Source organism: Oenanthe melanoleuca, chromosome 1 (assembly GCF_029582105.1).
Source record: "Oenanthe melanoleuca isolate GR-GAL-2019-014 chromosome 1, OMel1.0, whole genome shotgun sequence".
Taxonomy (NCBI): Eukaryota; Metazoa; Chordata; class Aves; order Passeriformes; family Muscicapidae; genus Oenanthe; species Oenanthe melanoleuca.
In genome coordinates, this window is record NC_079333.1 from 54,380,415 (window position 1) to 54,406,108 (window position 25,694).

The window sequence follows — 25,694 nt, forward strand, 5'->3', positions numbered from 1 at the left end:
ATGGAAGATGGAATCCTTTGTGATTTCAGCTATTAAAGCCAAAAATAAACCTATTTTTCAGACTATGAGTGAATATAATTTTATTCAAAGGCATAATTTGACTGAATTTTCAGGTAGAGTTTAAAGAGAATGGCAAATGTTACTGCTCCAATGCAAAGGCTTTTCAATCCTGAAATATCACATCCTCCCTCAGAAGTCTGGAGAGGCTACAGCTGCTGAGGCACAACATCAGGTTTTTTTAAATAATGAAATACAAAAAAAAAAAAAAACAAGGACTTTTCTGTGGTTCCATTTGTGCAGCAGTTGAATTGTTCAGACTAAGATTTTCCAGAGTATTTCAGCCTCAGGCAGATATTCGATGTGTAAAATTTCAGTCCAAACTGTTAATGATTGGCAAAGCTAAAAGGAACTGACAGCAGGGTGTTGTAATAGGAAGTGTCAGATGATTTTAATAATAGATGACCCTGCCTCCTGTTCTATCCCTTTGAACCCTTTTGTTGTCTAAGGTGTATGGCATATTTCTGTGTGTGGCTTTTGTCTGCCTTTCTTTCTTTCTTTATATTTTAATTTTGATAGGATCTTCGTTCAGTTAAGTTTTATGTAACATGGAGTTTCATGGGAATAATTCTTGTTGCAATTAGGAAGTGTTTCCACCTACCTGTTCTTCTTTTATAACCTCTTTATTTATTTCACTAAATGCTTCTCAGTTTTGTGTCGTGTAACAGAGTCCACAGTACCTGTCCACCTCCCCCCTCTATAAAATTCATGAGCTTTGTAATGTTCCTACACAACTGCCTCTTCTCCCCAGTGAGCAATCCAAGGCTTTGTCAGCCATGGTTCCTCTAAGCTACTTTATAATGTTCCTGATGATACTCATTGTCCTGTTTTTGCTATGCTTTTATATTCCTTGGAGAGGATGGAGCGAGTAACGCAGAGCATGGTATGTCAGGTGAGACTCTGGGTGTTCTAAGAGGCCTGCAGTAATTTTCCCATACCTTTTTCTCTTACCCCTTATCCAGGCTAACCTTTAATTGGCTTCCCTGACCCCTCTAATGCACAGTGCCACACTGCCAGGTCTTTACTGCACGAGCCATTCAGACTGTCCTCTGCAGAGAGACTCATTTGGGATTTGTTAGTGCTGACATCCTCGTGCTCTCCTTTCTTCCTTGTCCTTAGTTCCTCTAAAATGCCTTTCATATATAAATACATATTTTTTCAGGCAATTAGTTCTATGTCTGTTGTTACATCTTTTGATGTAACATTACTCTCTCTCCTTTCAATACAATTATTAGCATTACCTCAAATCACACCATTCATCTCAGATGGAAAGTGTTTGTTAGTTCCTGTTCTTGAATTTCCATCTCTTTGGCATGATTCTGACATGTATCAATCATGACAAGACCTTGTCTCTCACTTTATGCCTGCACAGTTTCTTTGACAGCCTCTTGGGAAAGACTTCAGCAAAGATTTTTTTTTTTGAGCCTTAAATAATTACCCACTATTTATTTAGCATTGCTCAATTATTCTGCATCGTACATAGCATTTCAAATACAATTACACATTGCTCAATTATGCTGCATTTATTGTACACAGAATTTCAAACTACACCTTTATCCCCAACACATCTGCATGCTGCAAGTGGCCTTATGTTATTTTCATATTACTTCACTACCAGAAATTGTAGTTGTACACCTTGTAAAACAAGGTTTAACAAAACTGGTGAAGGAGGTTTGGGTTGGGGTTTCTTTTTCATATTTGAAAAAATATGCTAAAGCTATATTAAGAACAATACTATCATATATCCTTGAACTGACAACCAACACTCTGCCAATTTTCTTCTTGGAATTTACTTTTAAAGTTGACTTACAAGCCTCCAGAAAAAAAAAAAAAAAAAAAGCTGTTGACAGTACGCTTGCTGTGGAAATGTATAAGGTGAGGCAAAAGAAGCACCTTAATGTGGATAACATATTCTGTCTTACAATTGCTACAAAGAAATACATTTCCACTGAAAATAGGATAAAGAAAAATTAAAATTTGAAAGGAAGTCTGTCTGACATCATTTGGCTTTATTTTAATTTGTAAAAAATAGATACTTCTTGAAGTAACAAATGTGTCTTCTGTTCTTGGTGTTTGCAAACCTTTCTTGACAGTATTGTTAAAGAAAGCCACATGTAGAGTGTTCTGATGGTAAATTGTAAACACCAAGAAGAGCAATTTCATTTCTGAATGATGGGGTTGATTGTGTGTGAGTGTGAAATTGCTATGCACTTAGTTCACTGCTCTGCAGTATTAGAAGCTGAACCTTTGGTGCAGGCTGCCAGAAATTATAGATTAAATTTTCTAGCAGCAGGAATTTTAAGTAACAAGTTTTGCACACAACCACTAATATAATCTAAATTAAAATGTGTTATGCACAGGAGATACAAAATTTGGATTCTTCCTTAATTGAAGAAAAGTTGAGCTAATTCTGTGCATACTGTCTCAGTCTGATTCCTCTAGTATGCTCTTCATTTATAGAAGTAGTGATTTCTTTTCAGACAAGATTTTTCCCGGTTAAACTAAGTAATGAAATATGGTATTGTAAGAATGTTGTCAAGACTGCTACTTTCTAAAGTGAAATATAGCCCTGTTTGTTTTTTTTTTTACCCACAATGAAAGACAGACAAGAGCAATGCCTGTATGTTGAGCTGTTTTGGAGGTACAGAAATTCCTTCTTCCTCCTGTAAGCATTTCTTATATTTTTAGTCCCTTTTTTTGGGGAAGAACATGCTGAGATGTTTGTGTCTGTTAGGAAATAAAAGCTATGTCATAACAAATTCCTTGACAAGACATAAGAGCTCTATACAAATATTTCAAGATGTATTTTGATTTTTTTTCTGATTGATTTGGAAGTTTCTTATTTACTCATCTTATTTTTACCTATTTTCTAGAAGACTCCAGGCAATGCTGTGATTGAGCTAAGCTAATGACTGGCCAGAGATCCCCAGCTGTTTTATATTTGGCCTGGTGTTCTCCACATCTCTCTGGTTCATTATTAGTCGGGGCATCCATTTCCCCTTGCTGTGAGAGACAGGAGAGATGGAAGGAGTCACTGGGGGCCAGAGCATTAACCCAGTTCTGTGCACTGCCCTGCACAGGTCCCAGAGCATCTTGAAAGAACCTCAGGATGATTTACCCCATTCCAGCTGGCTGCCCCTGGGCTATTTGCCAAAATCAAGGTTTATTAGTCTGCACCATTCCATTGATAATGGCTCTGGTGCTGAGGCCCCAGGGAGGGAGGCTACAGAGCAGCTGGCTACTCTGGCATCTTTAGCTGCTGCTGACCTTCCCTGTACTAGAGAAATGCCCAGATGGTGGAAAGAAGGGTTTTCTGCTCGGTGGGATGTACAGAAGGAATGGAGATGAGCTGAAAAATGTATTCATAATGTTGTAATTATTGTACTTGTGCTGGAAAACTTTATGGTTGTGACCCAGATGTCAAAACATGCAGAAATTTCTGTCTAAGTCTGCTAAAAGGCTGAGGTAACAGCTTTCAGACATATGGACTACCCTTATTTACCTTAGCTTGATGCACATTCTCCTGACACTGTTTTAATGTCAAGCCTCTTCTAAACTGGTCAATGGGATAATTTACTGTACTCAAATAACACGAAGAGGAATTGCTTTATTATGAAGTTAGGTGTGTCCCATTTGGGATTTCTCCACCAGCCATGGAGAGTACATCAATTACCACCACTGCTGGCCATTTGGCCATTGAGTCTGGCTGCTTAAAACAGGCACTTCAGAAGCTGAGAGGGCCCTTGTGCTTATATCATCAAGATCTACAATCATTGAATCATGGAATTCATAGCTGGAAGGGGAATTTGAAACATTGTCTTGAATTGCAATGAATGCATCAGAAAATTTTCAAACCTTGTGAAATGTGAGAAGTGGGGAGGTGGCCAAAGGAAGCCTTCACTAACTAAGAGCTGTTTCAAAAACTATAGTTTTTAGCTCAAGCTCAATACTAGATTCATGAGCTTACAAGCTGCAAATCAAGCAATGTTAACCTGTGATATTTTACAGCATTTATTTTTAAAACATTTTTCACTTATTTATTGATGTTTGAGAACAGGGGTGAAATCCCAGGTTTTGCAGTGAAAAAGATTTAAAAAACTCTCTCCTGGTTGATAAGCAACATACTCTATTATTGTCTAGCAGACTTTATTACCTTCCCTTCTGGCAGGTCTCTAGCTAAAAACTGAGGATGTTGCAAATCATTCAAAGATGAGGGTGTTGTGGATTATCCAAAGCTGGAGAAAAGAAGGTTGACTGAGAATTGTGACTAAATTCCACTGTCTTTTTTGCCCTTCTTCCTTCTTTGAAAGTGGAAGGGATAGTATTTACAATATTATTTTCCATTCTCTTGGTTTATGCAGCTTTCACCCCATCCTCCTCAAGGCAAAGTGCTTGTTCTCTAAGTTGTGTCTGATTTTACATCCTCTGCCATGTCTGTCTATGTGCAAGCTCCCTTGTCACCACAGATCACATTTAAAAGAATCTAAAGCAAGGCACCTGCTTATGTAAAGCTAAATGGCTTCTCATGTTCCTGAAGAGCTGTAGTCCCCAACACTGTGTTTGCAGTAAGACCCAAGCACCTAAGTAAGACCCAAGTGTTTTCAGGCTGCTGAGGTGCTAGGTGGCTTTTATAGCAAAAATCTAGTCAAAATAGCTTTGTCATAGTGCATTGGAGTTTAATTAAGATAGCTCTTTCTACAGACACTCAGGGGCATTCCTTGCTGCTCTCAGCTCCAGATTCTTTTCAGATCATGTTTTATGTAGCATGGAATTCTCAAGATAGGATTCTTGGTTAATTCTTAACCAATAAACAGTTTATTAATTCACCAAGTACCACTCTATTACTTACTCAACAGTTAGTTAATCAAATTCAAATCCAGCATGTATTCTGCTCATGCACAGGGCATTCAAATATTGTCCTACAAGTTACTGCCATAAACTGTATGGAGGTCAAACAGTTCTAGTGGAAGATAATAGAAAATTTTAAGATGTCTCACTAAATTCATATACAGACACCAAATATTTAATATATGCTTAACCTTCTTCTAGTACTCAGTGGGTTAAAGATACTGTAGATTTAAGTGTTTTGACACTGTAATTTAAATGATTTAACATAAAAGAGACTAGGAAAATAGTACCAGGAATAATAATTTAAAATTATACCTTAAGTCTCTCTTTTGGCTGTCTGCTCAGGCTTTTAAAAGAGAAGCATGCATGTAGAATAACTTGGTTAAAACTTTGAAATATCGTCACTCAAGATTTTCCAGCTGATTTCACAGGACAACTTTCTGTCATCTCTTGTAATGGCACCAAAAGAAATGCATCCCATGCAATAAAGCTCATTGATATTTTCATCCAAAAATAAACCTGGGGGAGGCATAAAAGTTCCTCTGCTTTAGGAAGCCCCTGAGCAACAGAGTGAGTGTTGGAGATTGGGAGGATATTATACAGAAGTGTCACTTCAGAATTGTTCTGTTCTGGTACTAAACAAAATCAGGGATTTGCTGGCAGAGGCAGGTCTGGGCTGGAGGGCTAGAAGGACTCTTCAGTCTGTCAGGGCACAGATTTTGTTGTGTTTCTGTGAGAACGTGACTGTGCAGGTGACACACCTTGCTGGGCTGTACAGCTTCTTTCCAGTTTTGGCAGGGCTGTTCTTACTCCTGTGACCCTGGAAAGGCAAGAAGAGTGTTTGTATGCATTCCACAGATTCAAGAATCCACACAGTAACTCCTGCTTAATAGCCAGAATTTCTTTCATGATTCATGAGAAAAATGAGTCCCTTTTGTTTTCATTTGGAAAATGTCCAATGGAATGCCTGAATTTCTTCTTTTTTCACTCATTTTTCTCTGAGGTCACATTAATTACCAGAATATGGTATTTTACCATCTTTTACACACTGAAAGCTTTTTATGTTTCATTTATTATAAGGGTTATATTTCAGTATTAGCGTAGCCTGGCAATTGAAATTTTTTCCTATTTCTCCAATTTCTTTTCAGCATTCATTTATGTCTTAGGAACTTATATCTTCCAGTAAACTTTTTTTTTTTTTTTTTTTTTTTGTGCCTGTAATAATGCCTCTCAAATTTCTGGAATGCAGCATTTTCCTAGATATCAAGCAAGAAAAAAAAATCCATTAACAGTTCCTAGGCCGTGTAATCATGTTTTATTTATTTCTTTTCTCATCTTCTAGGGCTTTGAAGTGAAAGGTGATCTTGCTTTCAAGGAAAGTTTTATTTTAGGAAGAGGTTCATTTGGCAGACAGATTGAACAGCTTCCAGTAGAGGTTAGAGAGGCTACTTAGTTTGGCTAAGGCTAACCTTAATAAATAGCCCCCTGTAATGAGCTCAAAATTAAAGGAATGGAAGGAAAAATCTCAGAACAGGGGAGGATTGTCCCTGGCAGCAAGTAGTGAGTGCACAAAGACTTTTGAAAGTCAGGAAATAACAGCTGTGCACATTTTACAGCATATAGGCAATGTATTACATTGCATCTTGCATATTGGCCAGCCCCATATTTCTGCAAACCAGCTCAGGAGCCATTAACTGGGGACCAGGTGGCACTGTGCACAATTTGCATTTTTGTTATTTTCTTCACAATGAACTTGTGGCTGACCCCATGCAAGGAAGTGATTTATTGGTGAAAAGGTGGGAGAAGCCCATTGTTCCTATTCTTAGGCAGCAGAGACTTTGGGAAGGTACTCGGGATGTTGTGAGGTGCTATAAATTCATAAATCCTTCAAAATCCTGGCACAGGTCAAAAGAGCCTGTGGATAAGGCATGGACACAGACAGTCCAGACAATATTGTTGTCTTTTCCTCTTTCCCTCTCCTTCATCTCTTTCCTTGCATTTATTTTGATTTTTCTCTTCATATTTTTCCTTCTTTGCTATTTTTCTGTTTTCTACCACTTCAAATTTCATCCCCACAAGTTTCTGCTGCAATGGAAACAGGGTTTTCCACATGGAAGAGCAGCTAATTGAGGATGGAGACGAAGATTAGTCACTTTTTTTCTGACTTAGCTTCTTACATATGCAGCTGTCAGGCATTAAAAACTGACAAGGCATCATCAGATTGCCTCAGCATTAAGTCCTGAGTTTTCCAGATCACTCTTGGGCTTGTCTGTCAGGTACTTTTTTGCAGATATATTCTAAGAGGAAGCAAAATAAATTCCCCATGGGCAGGTAGTGCCTGAAACCCCTCTGAGGTAAAAATGGTACTGGTGGCTATCCATAAGCAGAAACAGTATTAGGAATAACATTAACATTGTAGATTTCTTTACACAACATGTTGAAATTGCATCTTTGGAGGAGAGTGGCATCCATTGTGGTAGCACTTTGTTGTATTATTATTATTTGTTATTCTCTCCTATTATTTGCATTGCATTAGAAGCTCTAAACAAGATTGAGGTCCTGTTGTGCCAGGCTCTGCAGCAATAAAGGATGAACCAGGATTCAACCCATGATTTGTTTGTAAAAAGAGAAGGTGGTTTTCTTTAATTTAGTCTTTGTCATGCATATTGCTCTAAATATAGTGCTTGTCAAGTGATTTTGTGGGCAGGGATCAAAAGGAGCACAGATTTTCTTTTAGTGTTTTCAGCATAACTAGCTCTGAAGAACAGCATCTAAAGTTTTGGGATTGTAAACTATTCCTCTGTGCAGACACTGTGTTGTCTTCAAAAAAGCAAGTACAAGAATACAACCCTAAAGCTTTGTCAGTGATATATCATCTCATAGATGTAATTTTCAAGTGGCAAGTGTTTTGATGATGCTACAAGGGCTTTGTTTATGAAGTGGGTCTGGCAGACACTGTAGAGTTCACATAAATTACAACTTCATTGATTATTAATGAGAAACATTCATCTGTATTCCCCTTCACCCTCTGTTTTGTCAAAACTCCCTTAGAGACTTGTAGTTGCTGCAGACCAGGCTCTGTTTCAGAGAATGTAGCTGAATGGTGTTAACAGGGATCCCCTGGCCAGCTGAGAAAGGCAGAGGTCAAGAACATGATTTCCTGGCCTTTCTCAACTCACTCCTTTCCTCTCCTCCAAATATACACCTTCACATGTGCAAACACACACACACACACACACAAACACTGATCCTGCACCTCTTACTCCTGTTCCTGTGGGAGTCCTGAGCTCTCATGGTCCCTCATGCTTGTGTTCCTGCAGCATCTCTGCCAGGGCATCTGCCCACATCTTCAGCACCCAGTTAACAAATCAGGACTAGGGGAGCACCTACAAAGACTTCTCTGCCCTTGCACTTACCTTCTCATGATTTAAAAAGGGGCCAAAATCAGAGGTTCCATATCCATATTCCTTGGTAGCAGTTTCTCAGAGACCATTCAAAGGTCACTTTGCCAAACACACAGCAAAATATAAATCTGGAATCTTGTGGGTAAGGTGAATAAGATTTCTCAGGATGGAAGAGCTAGAAGGTGCACCTGGAACCTTATTTTAGCAAAGAAAAGGAAACACAATTCCCAACTCATTTGCTACTCAATATCACACTGTGAAAGCCACAGATGCAAACAGGTTCCAATGGATTCAAATTATAAGTAGGTATATAGCAGGATTTAGTAAAAAGGTATAAATCAAGTTGTGTGGAATAGATGTCTGCTAGAAAGCATCATTCAGTTATGATCTCTATCACTGAAAATTTTTAAGCACTCAATGTATATGAGCTAAGAAGAGTTTGCTCTTTACCTGCTTATTTCTTATTCTGGTGCCCCAGACATCTGCTGCTGGCCACAGTCAGATGGTCCTTGCTCTGAGACAGGATGGTAGTGGCTAAGCTGGTCAAATGGAGGAGATGGCAGATGTTTCTTACCCTTCTTTTGTTTATTGCTATGTGCCTAGAAGTTTACAGACAATCCAGCATCCATTTTAGAGACAGACAAGTCTACATGTTTAATGATGTCTAAACTGGTCAAGGAAATGTATTCAAAGATGCTGATGAGAGAAGCCCAAATATTGACCAAACAAGTCACTCCCATCAAAAGCTTCATGAAACCCACAAGATGCTAGGAATTGAATGACCAGGGAAAACAGTGATCCAACCTGGCAGCTGAATATGCATTCTTAATTGCTCATAGGGAAAAGATTAGATTGAGATGATAATAAGGGCAGACTGCAGAGTTTTGAGGGAGAATTTTAGATAAAAATACAAGAACTTTTTAGAGTAACTCTTTCTTAAGGTACTTTCTTTATTTCAAATAAAAAAATAGCATTTTTTTATTTGATACAGATATATATGTATATATATGTGCTATAAATTTATTTTTCAGTGACAGTATAGATATGTGTATACACATATATGTATGTATGCATATATATGCATTTGCTATAAGGGAGGCAGATTGTCTATTAGATTTGCTCTTTTTCAGGAAAATTTTTAGAAATCAACTCAATATTCAGTCTCAAAATACTCAGCAATGGTGTTTCTGAAGTTCACAATCAAATATCTGGTCTCCAGCATCATTTTTTTCCTCCACAGAAAACAAAGTTTAACAAGCATCCTAATACATTTACTACCAGCTGCTGCTGGGATTGTCCTGGTCCTTTCAGTTCACCTTGGCATTCCCTAGCAGAAAACAGACTTTTTTGTAGATGTAAAGTTATCACTCCCACGCCATGGGAACCTTTTCAACATTTATTATTTTTGTTAGTTGTTTTGTGCTCAGATCATTGGTTTCACTGCTCACCATTTCTCTGTGTGTTTGACCAGCAGGTCTGAGCCACATGGCTGGTGATGTCTGTGGTGGAAACCACCCATGTGTGCCAGCAGGGGCTCACAAACAAACCCCTCTTTTGTAGATGTTCTTATGCATCCAGCAGAAATACAACATGGCAGCTGTCGTAAAACTCCACAGTTTTGGCAGTTGCAGGGAAAAGAAAACCCAAAAAACAGACAAAAAACCAAACCCAAGAGCTCATACTGTGAATCAAAGTGGGGATAATACGCTTAAAAAGTGATTTTGAGTAGATAAATACCTTGTGGCAAGGGCTGGTGGAAATGTGGTGGTAACATTAGTACTGGTGATGGAGTGCAATACCCAAAAGCACCCAAAAGCTGGCAGGAGTAAACATTTTGTTACCTGGGCACAGCAATAATGTGGCAAAAATAGAAGGTGATTCAGACACCTTGCCATAGAAGGAAAGGAGGATGGTTCTACAAGATTGCTTGGCTGTTTTTATGGAAGACAAAGTTGTTCCTGCCCTTCCAAAATGGACCCAGGAAGAACACTACTTAGGGTGTTAAAATGTAGTTTTCATCAAAGGATTTTTATTGTTTTTCAGGTTTTTCAGACTCAGAGTTTTCCTACGAAATTTTTTGTTCTTTTATTCCACTTGAAAGAAAAAGAAGCTTTAAAAACTAATCCACGTATTCAAGGTTTTTCTTCTTGCCTCTCTAATTGCCAACTCCAAATATTTGCTTTCCAGAGGTTTTCATTGTTCCCCACCATGCCAATTTCTTATCAGATGAAATAGGAATTAACTTGTTTTGCCAAATTTAGGCAGAACATGGACTTGAAAATACTGATATTAAGTACTTTTATTTTCCTATTCAAATGTGTTCAAGCCCTTCATACAGTATCCACAAGGACTCTAACTTGATCAACATGTATTTTTCCATTCTTAAAGTCCTTTATGATCTCTGGTTACTTTCCATGTCAAAGATTTCATTTAGTAATTGTTTATTAAAATTTTTAAATGAAAATTTTGTCTCTTCTTCCAGATTGTTTTTATGATTTATAAACCCTTATCTAGCTGCATAAACATATATAGACCCCTTTAAAGAGAATGCCATGATCAATGAAAGCATAAAATATTGCTTTTTTAACTCTTCAGATGTGTTGCTTATAAATGTAATAAATCTTTTTGTTTAGTGTAACAATGTCTACAATATTTTAATAATCTTGTCTTTAACAGGATCTGTTAAAAAAAATTACACGTGGGCAGGATTGATTAGTATTTTTTGAAATCCTTGCATAACTCTTATCATTTTCTTGCATGCTGAAGACCAGCAATCTTGCCAGTTAGTTCAACAGGAGTTGCCTCCAGTGCTGAGTTTGGTGTCCTGGCCCTGCTCCAGATAGGCATTTTGCCAGGACATGGAGCAGACTGTAGTGGTGGTGCTGATGGATGATCATCCCTTGCTCCAAGACAAGAGCTATATATCCAACTTCTATTATTGCACCACTCAATAGCATTAATATAGTTAAACTTGGGATTCTTCTAGATCCTATCACAGATGTGGCAAATTTATTGACTTTCTTTTCCAGTGACTTTATCGTTCATTTTTCTCTGCACCTCGGACTCCAGACCAGTATTTCCTTTGGACACCCCATCTATAGTCTGTTGTCATGGTTTGTCAGCAAGACATCAACTTCTCTGGAGATGCAAGCACCACCAGTGTCTTTGGAGTCCAAACAAGAGCCTCACTCTGTAGAAATTCATCTGGATTTTCCATCACTGCAATGCATAATAATAGTTTTTAGTTTTCAGAGAATGATTTTCATTTCCAGAGTGCTCAACAGTTCGTATCTGTGCATCCTCTCAGTGCTCAATGCTGTGTTTGAAAGCGTTTAATTCTTAATTTAACACATTGGGAAAATGAAGCAACTGATTCAAGAGGACAGGGAGAGTAAACCTGGTCAGGGTTAAAATCTGTTTGTGCCTTCAGTCGTCTTGCTATTGACCCTAGCATGGCTTGGATTAGTGCCTGCAAGATGTGGAATTAGATTTCAAGAATTATTGACTGAATCTCTTCAGTACACCTCAGCACAGTCACCTTCTGAAGGCACGGAGTGCTGGTGCTCCTAGAAGGATATTCCTTGAGTGTTGGGCTGGACCCCAGCACTTTGCTCATGCTCTTGTAGATTGATTATAGCTGTAAAAGAAACTGATGACAAAGCTGTGTACTTATTTAACACAGGCAAAGTTACTTACAAAGTCACATTTCCTTGGATGTGCCAGGAATTAATGGCAAAAAATTTTCTTCTGCTTGATTCACAAACCTATTCTGATTAGCATGCAGCTTAAAAGATTCACAGTGTTCATGGACATGTGTTTTCCTGTGGCCATCTCCCTTAGATTTGTTTTTCTCTGTGTCTGCACCACTGCCAAAGGAAAATTCAGAAAACTGTACCTTATTGAAACCTGCTGTCTTTGCTCTGGGTGAGAGCATGTGCCTGTGGTCTGGGCAGAGTTTGCTGCTATTTCATGCCACTAGCCCTGGAGAGAGGCTGAAATGTGTCTGGTGGCTGTCTTAAGGACAGAACAGCAAAAGCTAAATAGACCTTGTGGTAGCACTTGCCAATGATGATCTTTGTCTTTGGCTGTGCCATGGGGCCTGAAAGGTACTTGTGGGACAGGGAGAACCTGGCCTTCTGTCCATCATCCTGTACCCTGCTTCAGAATGCTGCAGGTCTACTGTGGGTATTGGATTCAGCATGAAATTTCATATCTAGCAGACCCTACACTTGTTCAGAGGGATGGACAAAATGCCTCATTTGGTCTCTCCTGATCCCAGGAGAGGACTGGTATGGCACAGTGTGTTGGGTGCTAGTGTGATGATCCACTTTGCTCCCACTGAGCTCTGTGGGATGTTTTAGCAGCAAGTAGCAAAGATGGAGTTCTACCCACAGCCAGAGATGGTCTTCTGTGACTGTCAGAAGCCTGACTTGTAAAAATGAAATTAAGATTATTAGCATAGCCTAAGGACTTCTTTGAATTAAATGTTGCCCTTTCACCTCTAACTTTATCTCCCAGAATTCACCATGAATATTTAATATATGGCCACCACTGCATCTTGCAGAATGAACGACAGGCTCCAAGTTTCAAAGCTAAATCTGAAAAGCAATGCATGTGCATCAATACTGAAAAAAAAAAAAAGCATCTCACCCAGAGCAAATCCTTTTTCATAAACCCACTTATTTAAAAAAGTAATGTAATATCATGACTTTTCATTAATACTAGTCTTCACTAAGCCCAAAGCAAATCCTTGCTTACTGTGCACTTGCTATGCTTGTTGTACAGGACTGCCTGAAGGTGGGAAAGGCTCACAGTCAGTGCATGAGGAACAGGGAGAGTGCAGTTGAGACAGATACGAGCTCTCTTGGAGCAGCTCTCAGTCCTCAGTTGTCCTTCCCAGGGAAAACCATTATGGATGTTTCACAGGAATAATAATGCTAATTTTCAGCCCCCACAGAGTGCTTTACACCTGCAAAGTGCTATAAAAATGTGAACTGATACTAGCCAGTAAGTAAGTATTGCTGTGCCTGTTCTGTAGATGCAGAAATGAAGATACAGAAAGGTCAGAGGGCTGACCCAGGGCCACACAGCTTCTCAGCAGCAGATTTAGGATGAAGAAACTGGTGTCTCTCTGGTCACATTTCATTAATCATGCTGCCTTTTAAAAATTTGCTCAAATCTTGTATACATGTGTGTATATATATATATATATATATACACATATATTTATAGGTGTAAAATGCTTGAGAAGGAGTTGTTTCCCTCTTCCCTCTTTGCTTCTTCAAAATAAACAAGCTCCTGAGCTACCAAACCCCATGTTTACACATATCATTAAATACTTTCCAGTTGCTAGCCAGAAAACTCAGCAGAAAATCTGTAGAACACCAAAGTAACTCTCTTCTTTTAAATAATTGATGATGCCAAATAGCAGCAGTGTTATGCCAACAAAAAGATCGGTCTCTCAAAATATTTTATTCATTATACCTCAGGAAACCCAAAGCCTTGTTTTAACGAAAACGAGTTTCAGAAGTTGGCTCTCAGTTCCTCTGAAACATCTGCTTATTACAATTCTTGGTGTTAAAGCACTGGTGCTCCCCAGTAAATCTTTCAGCTTTGAGTAATACGTATGGAAGTCTTGGCAAAGAGATGAGGAAGGAGAAAGAGAAATGCTTGCCAAATATTCATTTTACTTTATGAGGCTGTAGTGCTATATGTTAATAGTACATGTGTTGAGGAGAATCTGCTAATCCGATTAAATAACAAGAAGGAATTAATTCCAAGGTTCAAAAAGAACCCATTCTGTGCAGCTGAAAATTTATATTCCAGGGTAAAATTGTTAAAAGTCTTGGCTAACTAGACTTCTATAAAGCAGCCAGAAATCGTTGTCTGTATTGTTTGTAAATCAAGGTCACATATGTGAGAAGGTTATGTTGTGATAAATCTGTCTGACAATTAGATGGAGAGGACATATCAATGTTAAATTATATTCTTTGTACGCTTCGGGCAGAAAGCAATGTAAACACCACAGTAGCATTATGAACAGAAAATTGCATTCCAGATAATAACAGATATTCATGGTGCATGTTTTACACGTTAATGTGCTACGTTTTACTCAGTCATGTTAATATTTTAGATTATGTAACATTCCCTTCTTTATGCGTAGTGTATTTTTTTTCCACTGAGAATGCAGCTCCCTCCTCCTCATCCCCCTCCCCCTCTTCCCTTCCTTCTCTCCTCCCAATCTTCTCCCTATTTCTCTGTCTTTTTTTCCCATTTTTCTTTTCCCCCTTTTCCTAATTCTCACAGTGATGCTTGTGGAAACAGGTAAGAAAAACAAAGTGAAACTGTCTGTACAAGAAAATTTTAGGAGGTAGTTTCAAGATTTATAAGCTGGGATTTTCTGTTCTGTACTTACAGATTCAATCTGTGTACCAGGCTTTGATCCAAGCCTTAGCATGATGACTGGAATCACTCCAATTAACCCAATGATACCAGGCATGGGGTTAGTGCCACCACCACCACCAACAGATGTGCCTGTAGTCAAAGAAATAATTCACTGCAAAAGCTGCACGCTCTTCCCTCCAAACCCAAGTAAGTGGTTCTGAAGAATATTCCTTTCCTAAATAAATTGCATGATTTTTTTTGTCTAATAGCAGTTATGCTTTTTAATTACAGGCATGTGTGGTCTTTCCTTCTAAGGTCTATTCTGTGTGTAAAGGTCACATAAAAAACAATGCAGCTTGTACAAAAAAGAAAAATACTTAAAGAAAAGTAACACAGCCTAAAGATCTGCAGTGCTCATAGTTGATACCTCTCTTTCCTGTAGATCAGGATGTCAGAAAACATAAAGGTTACATGGTGCTGTTCATCTCCGTGCTCCCCTTCAGGTGCCTATAGTTAGATGGGATCAATCCAGGCTTGTGTGCCTGAACACAGTGCCTTGCACCCCAAACTGCCTCACTACAGTCCCTTTGTGAGGGAGATGGAGGGGAAGGGGGCTAAGGCTTCTCTCCTGCCATTTTTCAGGAGGTTCAACATGGTAGACGAGTTCCTTCTGCCTTTTGAAGGCAGGGACCAGGTTCCCTCCTGTTCCTTCTGTGACTGTGCAAATGGAGAACTCTTCCCACTGAGATACCAGCTCAGGCACAAGCCCAGATTTTGTGTGTTGGTTCCATGAGGTTCAGAGACCTCATACCAGTGACTTTCACTACCACTGTGAAATGAGAACATTAAGCAAATATTCAGGTGCTCTGGATTTGCAATGTATCCTGATCACCCAGCTTAATCAAACTGGTTATGTATATGAGTATATATGTATATGTATATATGTACATGTTAAGGTTGTAACTTCCTTTGCTGTGTAAAAGAGACAAAAAAGTAAGTAATATTATCAGATTCCTTCTTAGAGAAGTACTTGCACTGTGTATAAACAAGTATTATGATATCTTTTATTTTTTATATGGCTTTCAAGAATTTAATAGTTTTTCCAATTTAAGTGTGCATACATTCTCTGTACATGTACAAGAAAGTAGCATTTCTAGCTACTGTGCCTCATGAGCACTTGTAAACAATGAGGTTATCCTTCCCTGTGCTGGCGCCTGCTCCATTATCTGGCAGCGAGACAAAACAGATAACCAGCAGAGTGTTTTCATCATGCTGTCACTTTGTTGTGTTTCCCACTTTGTTCTTCTGTTTGCTGTGCTCCTGTACTCTGACACAGAAATGAAATTATGCTAATACCAGGAAAGGTGTCCAGCCCGAGTGCACAGAGTGTACGCAGCATGGGCTTGCTCACAGCCCACACACTTGGTGAGCATGGTGAGTGATGGGTATGAGCCAGAGATGGTGCAGTTCAGGCTTTGAATGCACTGCACTAGAGCCTGAATCTGTGCTCAGGGTCAGATCAGTTGCAGAGGCTCCTCTGTTTGAAACAGAATATTTTTCTGGTTTTTGTGTGGCTGTACAAGGAAAAGAAAGACCCTTTCAGACCACACTGTCAGTCCTGGAGAACAACCTGCAGTGGCAGGAATTAATCTTTGAGTTACCACCTACAGCTTGAAAGGGTTTTGATTCAAGTAATCAATTTTGGATAATCTCTGCAATATTCAATTATTTTGCTTGTCCCTGTCCTGCCTCTATACCTATGTCATGAAACTGTTGCTGCCCAGAACTGATTAAAGGGGTGAATAGAGCCAATGGATCAAAAGAAAAATTTTGTATTCCTATGTGATTTCTGTTTTGACTTAGATCTTCCACCACCTTCAACAAGAGAGAGACCTCCTGGGTGTAAAACAGTGTTTGTTGGAGGATTACCAGAAAATGCAACGGAGGAAATTATTCAGGAAGTCTTTGAGCAGTGTGGAGATATAACAGCAATTCGGAAAAGCAAGAAGAATTTTTGTCACATTCGTTTTGCAGAGGAGTTCATGGTTGATAAAGCCATTTACCTTTCTGGTACTTCACATTCTTTAATGGATTTTCCTTGCTTCTCATTTGTATTTTGTGATGCTAATGCTTGCTTATTTCCTTAGCTTTTATCTCAGCAAGTCTTTCTTGAGCTCAGTGGTTGTAGCATGAAGTGGCAAGGAGCAAATCTGTTATTTCTCTCTGTCTGCTGAGACTCATGCATGATGTTGTATGTTACTTACCTGGGAGCAATTTCCTGACATCCCAACAATGCAGCAGATCATGAAATTCACTACAGAACAGTCTTATTTTCGGTTTACAGAGGTTTATATAGTTTTGCTCACAGGTTGTGGAAAGAAGAGGGCACCAGGCCAGGAACTCTGCTGTTTCCAGTGCCAATTTTTCTGATAGGCTGGCAATTTCACTGGCATATTTTTATAGATTTGTGCCTGAATAAAGTCTGTTTTTATGCATGCATGTATTCAGCTACTGCATGGGTTAGATTCTGAGCCCCATCTGTAGGCTACGTCTGTTGCCTCCCATGACAACGAGTGCTACAGAAACTACAGGGTGTAAAATTTCAGAATCTCTTTATTTTCCAACAAAGGAACAGACAAAAAAACACCCCAAAACAATACAGAAACCAAGCAAACAAAAAACAAACACACCCCCCCAACCTCTAATTCACAGGGGAAAAAAATGAAGATAAAAGATAAAAACCAAAGCTGCTTTCACATTTTAGGCTTCTGTGACTGTCAGTGTCCTCTTGAGGTTAAAAATCTCCTTCATTTGAGGACTGACTTGCTAACCAAGTCCTTTTTCACCCTACTGAGTTGGCTTACATGCACTGTATGTATTTGCACTTCACAGGCTGGTTCATCCATCTTACTGGGTCCTGGAGAGACTCAAAAGCACTGCTGTGCCTCACAATTGTAGTGTAACCCATATGCTATGTATTCTTGAATAAACAAAGTCCAGGGACTGCTCCTTGGCCAAGACAAACTTGCACAGACTGGCTTACATACACCCACCCTACTCCAGGTGACCTCAAAACACCCACTGGGACCATCCTTTTCAGCCAGGATTCCTGTTTGAGCTCCCCCCCGACCTTCTTCTCTTTAGCAATAAGCACAGGATCTCAACATCCTACAGGTGACCTTAGGAAGCTCACACAGCTAGCAACAGGCTGTCTCTCAAATCACCATCAGCTAGAAAGAAAGAGAGAAAGAGGGAGAGAAAGAGAGAAAGAAAAAAAGAGAGACTGCAAGAGAGAGAGAAAGAGAGAAAGGAAGGAAGAAAGAGAGAAAGAGAGAGAGAGAAAGAAAGAAAGAAGGAAAGAAAGTCTTTCAACTTTTGAAATATGTCATCAGGAAAAACCTAGCTCCTTTGTTTCACAAATTTTTCCTTAGGGTTTTTAGGTTGTTTGAGGCTTTTTTCCTAACTTGGCTGCTTGCTTTAAATACCTATTTGAAGAACTACAGAAAGTAATGATTTTTATTGGGTCTATATTAAGATTTATTTGTAATATTGCTATATTTTCAGGTTCATTCCAGATTTTTATTCCACTCTAGATTTTTCTTCTTTTATTTTTTTTAGATTTTCACTTCATGTCTTCCAGCCCCTCCTCCCCCATCCTCTGTTCCTGATTTCCATGCTTCTCATTTACTTGTGTTTTCATGTTACTTCCAAAATGCTGTAGATCATTGCAGCAGATTAGAGGCATCACAAGCAGTAGCTCATTTACCAGCTTCCAGCTTCTGTTTAGGGGACCCTAGTAACATAACAGAAGAGGGGCACACCAGATTCACTAGGAACTGGTATTACTGTATTATGATAAACAAAACAGTGGCAAAAAAAAGAGAGCAAAGAAAAGCTCAAAAATGTACAGGCTGCCACCCTGCACCAGAACCAGTGTTCCTCCAACTCAGTTTCCTGCTCCTCAGCAGTTGGCTGCACCTTTTGCTTCACTCCAAGTTTTATTTTAATTTCATTTGTCTTAAATCCTGAAGGACTACAGAGGTAGGAAATTCTGTGTGCTGCCATGTGTTCTCATTCATAATGCACTGGAGTGCTCACTCAGAAGATGGGACATGAGTAAAAACGGAGGTGAAAGATTCCTTTCCTCATTCTTCCTCATTCTGAATTTTCTGCAAATTTACTTCTGAGTTCCTGATCCACCTTCCTTCCACTGTTTCCTTCTGTCACAGTTGTGCTGCTGTCTGTGCTTCCTCTTACATCCACAGCCTCCCTGCCCATCCATTTTTCCCTCCACACCTCTTCACTCTTCCAAAGGGTTGTACCTATTGTCTCCAACCAGACTAGGGAAGGAACAAGCAGAACTGACAGGGATGAGAAAGAAATGCAGAACCACTCTGTAGCCAAGTTCCACTTCTTTGTACCAAGGCTGCTGAATCTGCAGATGAAAAATGAAGCACTGACCGTCCCCCATCACTACCAGGGAGGTCTGGCACTGGGGAGGGGCATGTTTTCCTTGTACTGAAGGGGGAGTATACCAGTCTTTATTCCATTTTCAAACATAATATATTCTGAAATGGTGGGAACAAGGCATATTTTTAAGGCATTTTATTTTCCCTGTAAGAGACAAAAGAGATGTACAAATATAGCATGTGTGTTATATTAAGGGAAAGTCATGGCTTTGATATTTCTGTTTTAATGATAATTTTGTCTACCTAATCAGTTTTATCTGTCTACCCCATCTAATCTCATCAAGTTTTGCATTTATCCCATGCTTATCATCAGAATAGAACAAGTGATTACAAAATCCATTGAGCAGTTTAATCACTGAGTGTTTTTTTTTCCTTTGTGCTCCCAAGTAAATGTGAAAAGGGAGGCTGGAAGATGGGTAGAAGGCTATGATAAAAATGTTGACTTGAGGAAGGCTAGGTCTCATTTAACCCTTAAAGATGTATTTTGGTCTTCCAAGGAAAAGACGTTCCAAAATCATCGTACCAGCCCATGAGAAAGCTGTTTCTAAAAACTGTATATACTTTACTCTTTTGGCTGATAACTCCTGCAAATAGCCCCAGACTTGAATATATGGGACAAACAGGTGTCTGGAGACAGCCCTGTTTGTACCCCAAAAGCCCATGTATGCATTTTTCCTGTGCTGTTATTTCCCCCTGTGGATTTGCTTTCAGTACCATTTACTTGTTTATTTTGATCTGATCACCATTAACACTCTGATCTAGATCCCCAGTCAGCCCTCAGCTATTGGCTGGTCCCCAGTAAAGCAACACTCAAAGGTAAGTCAAGCCATGGAGTTTGCACTAGACCTGTGATATGAAAATACTGTTTGATTTTCATTTAGCACCTTCATTAACTTTTCCTGTTTCTGCTCCTTTAAAGTGAGGATCTTGGCAAGTTCCCAAAGTTTTTTCCTCTTCCATTATGTGCAAACCTGAAATTAAAAATGACAAGCCAGGCACAAAGTTAATGCTTGCTGTAGCCCTGAGCAAAGAGATGGGGAAAAAAATTCATTGCCCATGCATGAAGGGGAGGCAGTGCCAGGTGTTTCTCTCATGCATTTAAACACCCTCAAACATCAGTAGGGAGAAATGATATTGAAAAAAAACCCGAGCCTCCCAGCTGCCTTGGGGCTCAAAATTTCCAGCACAGATGGGTGCCTGAGGATCTCATGTACAAAATAGAACCTGCCAGTTGTGCATGCAGAGTCTTTCTGGTTTTCAACACATGAAGGAGTCTGTTCTTCACTGGCCAGGCCATTGGTCCTGTAGTGTCTGCAAAACCTAATATATAGGTTGAGGGTGCAAGAAACCATCCTAAAGGCATTTGTTGTTTTTGTTAGGGGAAAGATGCCAAACCATGAGTATTCTGATCTGGCTTTGAAGCTAACCCTGCTCTGGATATGCAAGGTCCCTTCTTAGCCAGGTTATTCAAGTTTCTGTGCTGGTGGAAATCACCTGACTGTTTGACCACCTTCAGTCTTTAGAGTTAAACCAGCAGTCACATTTTTTAGTGTGATCCATGATAAATTTCCAAAAATCTTTTAATGTGAAGGCACTTAAACTGGTTTCCCAAAGGGAACCATTTGTCCAGTGCTACTGCAGTGTACACTGTTCGGGTTACTTCAAAAATGAGGGCCACTTTAATACAACTTAGCTCTGCCAGTGCACACAAAAACTACAGATGCACAGTCCTTCTCATTAATTCTTTATTTAGCTTATGTGAGGGCCTCGAAGTCCACAAGAGTTTTGCCTCCTGCCATGCTGCATTTCTGTCTCTGCCTGTAACTATTGTGCTCCTGCCAATGGAGACAAAAGATAGCAGGGGCAGAGGAAGAGAGATTGAGTCTTCCTGGAAAGTGCAACCCAGCTGGGAGATCTAATTTTAGGTTCACGAGACCTGGCACCTTGGCAGTGTCCTTTTGGTTGCTGATAGTGCTGTTCTGGCACAGAGCAAGCCCTGTGTGAGGAATGCAGCTGGCACGCCAGGCTGGCGAGGAGCAGGGGCTAACATTTGTCACACTTATCAGGGTGGCTGCACCACTGACCCCTGCTGGCTGACTCCTTGCTGCCTACACCTCTGTGGATAAAGCCATATAATTGCACCCTCATTAGTTCAGAGCCCAGTTCTGAAAGGTCACCCATGCTCTCCTTCTGTTATGTCACGCTGAATAGTGTGTATCTGTAACCCCTTCCCTTCCCTTCCCTTCCCTTCCCTTCCCTTCCCTTCCCTTCCCTTCCCTTCCCTTCCCTTCCCTTCCCTTCCCTTCCCTTCCCTTCCCTTCCCTTCCCTTCCCTTCCCTTCCCTTCCCTTCCCTTCCCTTCCCTTCCCTTCCCTTCCCTTCCCTTCCCTTCCCTTCCCTTCCCTTCCCTTCCCTTCCCTTCCCTTCCCTTCCCTTCCCTTCCCTTCCCTTCCCTTCCCTTCCCTTCCCTTCCCTTCCCTTCCCTTCCCTTCCCTTCCCCTCCCCCCTTGGAACTAGAGCTAGATATATGGCCACAAAAAGCTATTTTTGGGAAAGAGTGGTGTTTACTTCTCTAAGCTGGAGAAAGCAAAGCCAAGAGGAATTAAAAATAATAAACAGTCCCCTCCTTTGCCACTCCAGTTTTACTTCACCTAAAGCTCCTGAATCTTGGAGACCAGATTTGATATGTTCCATTGGTAGGAACCTACCAAAACCATTCCTTGGTAAGGTGTTTTTTTATGGCCTTCTGGTTTTGAAGGACCTGTGAAACATTTGGCTCATTTTCATCTGGGTTTGGGCTCCTTGCTGGACAATGAAATCTTTTCTTCACCTACAGACTCCTTAGCTGAACTCCACAAGATGTTTGAAAGGAAAATATCAAATCAAAAGGCACACAGATTAATTTTTATGAAGAATCACTACATGTATGGATATTTCATGCCTTTGAAGCTGTTGTCTCACGTGTGCTGTAGTGCAGACAATCCCTTGTATTCACACAGCAGGATGTTCTTCCAGCAGTAAGAGAGAGTATGCCTAGATATGCATTTCTGTGAGGATGTGCTTAACCTACCACACTCTTCTCAGCTTTGTTATTCCTGGAGGGAGCTCAGAACTGAGTTTTAACTGTGGTGGTGAGGTGCTGAAGCTCTTAAAACCACAGGCAAACCACAAGACTGGAAGGTAGGTTCTCTTGGATTGCAGATCAAAAGCAGCAAACACCATCTTTCCTGACATTTTGAATAGAAGTTTCCTCTCCCTGGAGTCATTATGCAGTGGCTGCAGTAGTGTGTGTTTCTGAAGAGCTTCCTGTGTGCCAGCTCAGCACAGAGTTCATCTCTGCAGCATCCTGTCATTTGAGAAATCTCTGCTGGGCTGTTGCATGTTGGCATGGAGAAATTAGACCTATCCTGTGTAAACTAATTCATTTTACCCACATTTGAAGATTGTTTGAAGCTTTCTACACAGCATTTTCTCACACTTTCTCTGAGTTGGCATTTAAAAAGTTAGATAAATTGCTCTGTGTGTATATATTTGTGCCTCAGAAATAAAACTTGGAAAAAAGACAAGTGGCTAAATATGGCCACAAAAAGCTCCTCTTAAAGCTCTGGCATGATTTTTTTGACCTCTGACAGTAGTCAAGGGTTTTAGTTCGGAGTAGGGCCCTTTTGTACTGCTGTGTAGCCCTTAACTTAAAGCCTTTGCAGTGTGCTAACTTTAGAATATGATACATTGACCAAATTATGAATATGCAGAATATCCCTAAAGATAAGGCACAACAGGTTTCATTATTTGTTCTGAAAGGAGTCTTGCAAATACCTAATAAATCTGTCCCTACTTTAGAAATTACTTTAAGGAGTTATGAACTCAATTAATTTGTAGGTGATTTATATTTGCTGCTAGATTATTTTCACTGGGGAATTTGAAAATAATGGTTGCAATTGTAAAGTCTCAAAATTTGAGATCTAGCATCACTGTAGTTATGGAACCATCCTCTTTGTGGCACAGGAATTTATGTAGACAATTTCCACTTTCACCTGTAGTCATGGTTTTTAGAAAATTCAGTCTTTCCCCATACTTCCAGGGTAATATGGGGAAACCTTCATACTTTCCATACTTTTTCTGGGTGGAGAAAAACTAGAAAAAACTAGACTAAACATGATCTCAACAGGATCAGGGGAACAGATCCATTTCAAGTAATTGTTTTTTGTTTATCTGATTTTTGTGCTTTTAAGAGTTGGGAGCACCAAGTGGAAAAAATTATGTATTTTGACAGACTTCTAAACAGAAATGTAGGTTCTATACCTCAGGGTTGACTTCTCAGTTCATCTACTATGATGATAGGTGGTGCAGGAAATTGGGAAGAAAAATGAGTGGATGGATGTTTATCTTGTTGTGAAAACATGGTGATTGATAGATATTGCATAGATATGTGGGAATCTGTTAATGTACATTTTTACCTGGCTGCACTTGAAAAGGGGGGAAAAAAATGGAGAGAAATGTAAGCAAATAAATCCTGCAACAGTTAGTTCTACTTGTTGATTTCAGGTTACCGCATGAGATTAGGATCTAGCACAGACAAAAAGGATTCAGGTCGCCTTCATGTTGATTTTGCTCAGGCAAGAGATGACTTTTATGAATGGGAATGCAAACAAAGAATGCTGGCCAGAGAAGAGCGCCACAGACGCAAAATGGAAGAAGACAGGCTGCGCCCTCCTTCACCCCCGGCAATAATGCATTATTCTGAACACGAAGCTGCTTTGCTGGCTGAAAAATTGAAAGGTAAGCAGCATTTGCTACTTCTCAGTTTATTATTCCTTAAAAACAGGAGCCAGAGCAGCGCAGCCAGTTTCCCTGTGCTGTGTTTCATTACTTGCCCTGTAAGCTTTCCCCCTCTGAAATGGCTTTCTTCGCCATTTCTATGCCAATGGTAATGATACTCACCCACCTGCTGGAAATGCGTGACATCTGTCTCTCTACCTGTGCTTTAACAGCTGAAACACAACCTTCAGAATGTTCTTTAACAGCTGAAACACAACCTTCAGAATGTTTTTTTTTTTTTTTTAAGTTGCTGACATCATATATCTTGGAAGTACTCTCACAGTAAGACAACCTGTTACAGGCATCCTTCTTCATATGAAAGGCCTTATTCTTAAAATTAGTTTAATCCTTGACATGTAGGTTACTCCATCACATGCATTTGACTGTCCCTGGCATTCAAATTGCTCTCATGAGCTGACACAACTTATCTCTGACACACACCATCCATTCTTTCACTCCCTCTTTAGGGTTAGAATTACTTGTGCCATTAGTGTCATGTTTTGGTATGCGTTTGCTTCCTTGTTTGTTTTTTTCTAGGTACATTTACTGAGTTAATATTTTTCAAGAGTGCACTTCAAGGATTCATTTTATTTTAATAGCTAACATAAACAGTAAGAAGAGAAGAAATAAAGTTATTCATGGTAACCAAATTTAAAAGAAATATCTAGCAAACAACTCTTCACGCCTCTTAGAGTTGTATTTATTTTCATCGAGTGTTTAGCAGCTGTGTTTGGCATTCTTCCCCCCATGGTGGCCAAGCACATTGCTTAACTGTGTGCCAGGTCACAAGAAGCTGTGATTCTTGCCACTATTTCAGAATTATCTAGATTAGGCTCAGGCTATCCAGCTGTCATCACACTGGTCTCTGTTCTAACTATGAAACATGTCTGGGGAGCTGGAGAAGGACAGTGCAGAGTGTTTCATCCTTGGAGCAGAGATGCACCCTGCTGTCTCTCTGAGTACTGCACTGGCTGCTATTAGTTGTCACTACTACCTCAGTCAGTTGTTAGTTTGGCTGACTCACCCTCACCCCACTTCTCCATAAAATAATTTGTGAATCCAACTGCTGGATTTGTAAAACAACCCAGATGGATTGATAAACCAGGAGAAAAGAGGCCCTAATATAAGAAATTTTAATTCATACCTAGCTTCCAGTACAGTTTTAGATCCATCTGGTCTTAGTTGAATATTTTAGGAGTTAATCTTTTGTAGGGAAGTTTTTCTTTATGTAGTAAGGTCTACAGGTTTCCTGAACTAAACCAGAAAATGCAAAAAGTCTGGACAATTTCTTCCATATGGCTAGTCATTGCTTGGGGCAACTGAATGGGTTTTTGCAAGATGTTTAAGATGACTATATTTAGAAGGATATTTCTTTTCATTTTGGGAAGTTTCCATACTTAATTAAAATCTACTCCAAGCATTTATATCTTTGGTTCTCCTAAGGGAAATTTAACCAGAGCTGGACATACATGCTCAAGTTTAATATAAAAGATTTTTAGCACAATATAGACCAACCCTATGACTGTTTCTCTGGAAATAAACTTTCAGCAATGTGCCTCAATAAAAAAAAAGAAAGAAAAAGTAAAAAAGGTAAGTTTCTTTTTTTATTGGTTGAAAATTATTAAAATCCAGAAAAAGAATATGTTACAATTTTAAAAATTCTGCTAATTAACAGTTGTCTTGTTGTGAGATTAAAAACATTAGCTCTGGATCTA

General features: G+C 39.6%; 1 protein-coding gene across 6 annotated transcripts in view; it reads left to right on the forward strand.

The window, feature by feature from the left end:
• Positions 1–25,694, forward strand: part of ENOX1 (ecto-NOX disulfide-thiol exchanger 1) — a 350,623-nt gene that overhangs the window by 237,598 nt on the left and 87,331 nt on the right. For all 6 annotated transcript variants that reach the window (XM_056495979.1, XM_056496027.1, XM_056496009.1 and 3 more), the window contains 3 exons: positions 14,727–14,900; positions 16,557–16,763; positions 23,707–23,940. In XM_056495979.1, the coding sequence (XP_056351954.1) occupies positions 14,727–14,900; positions 16,557–16,763; positions 23,707–23,940 (615 nt within the window). The remainder of the gene's footprint in view (positions 1–14,726; positions 14,901–16,556; positions 16,764–23,706; positions 23,941–25,694) is intronic.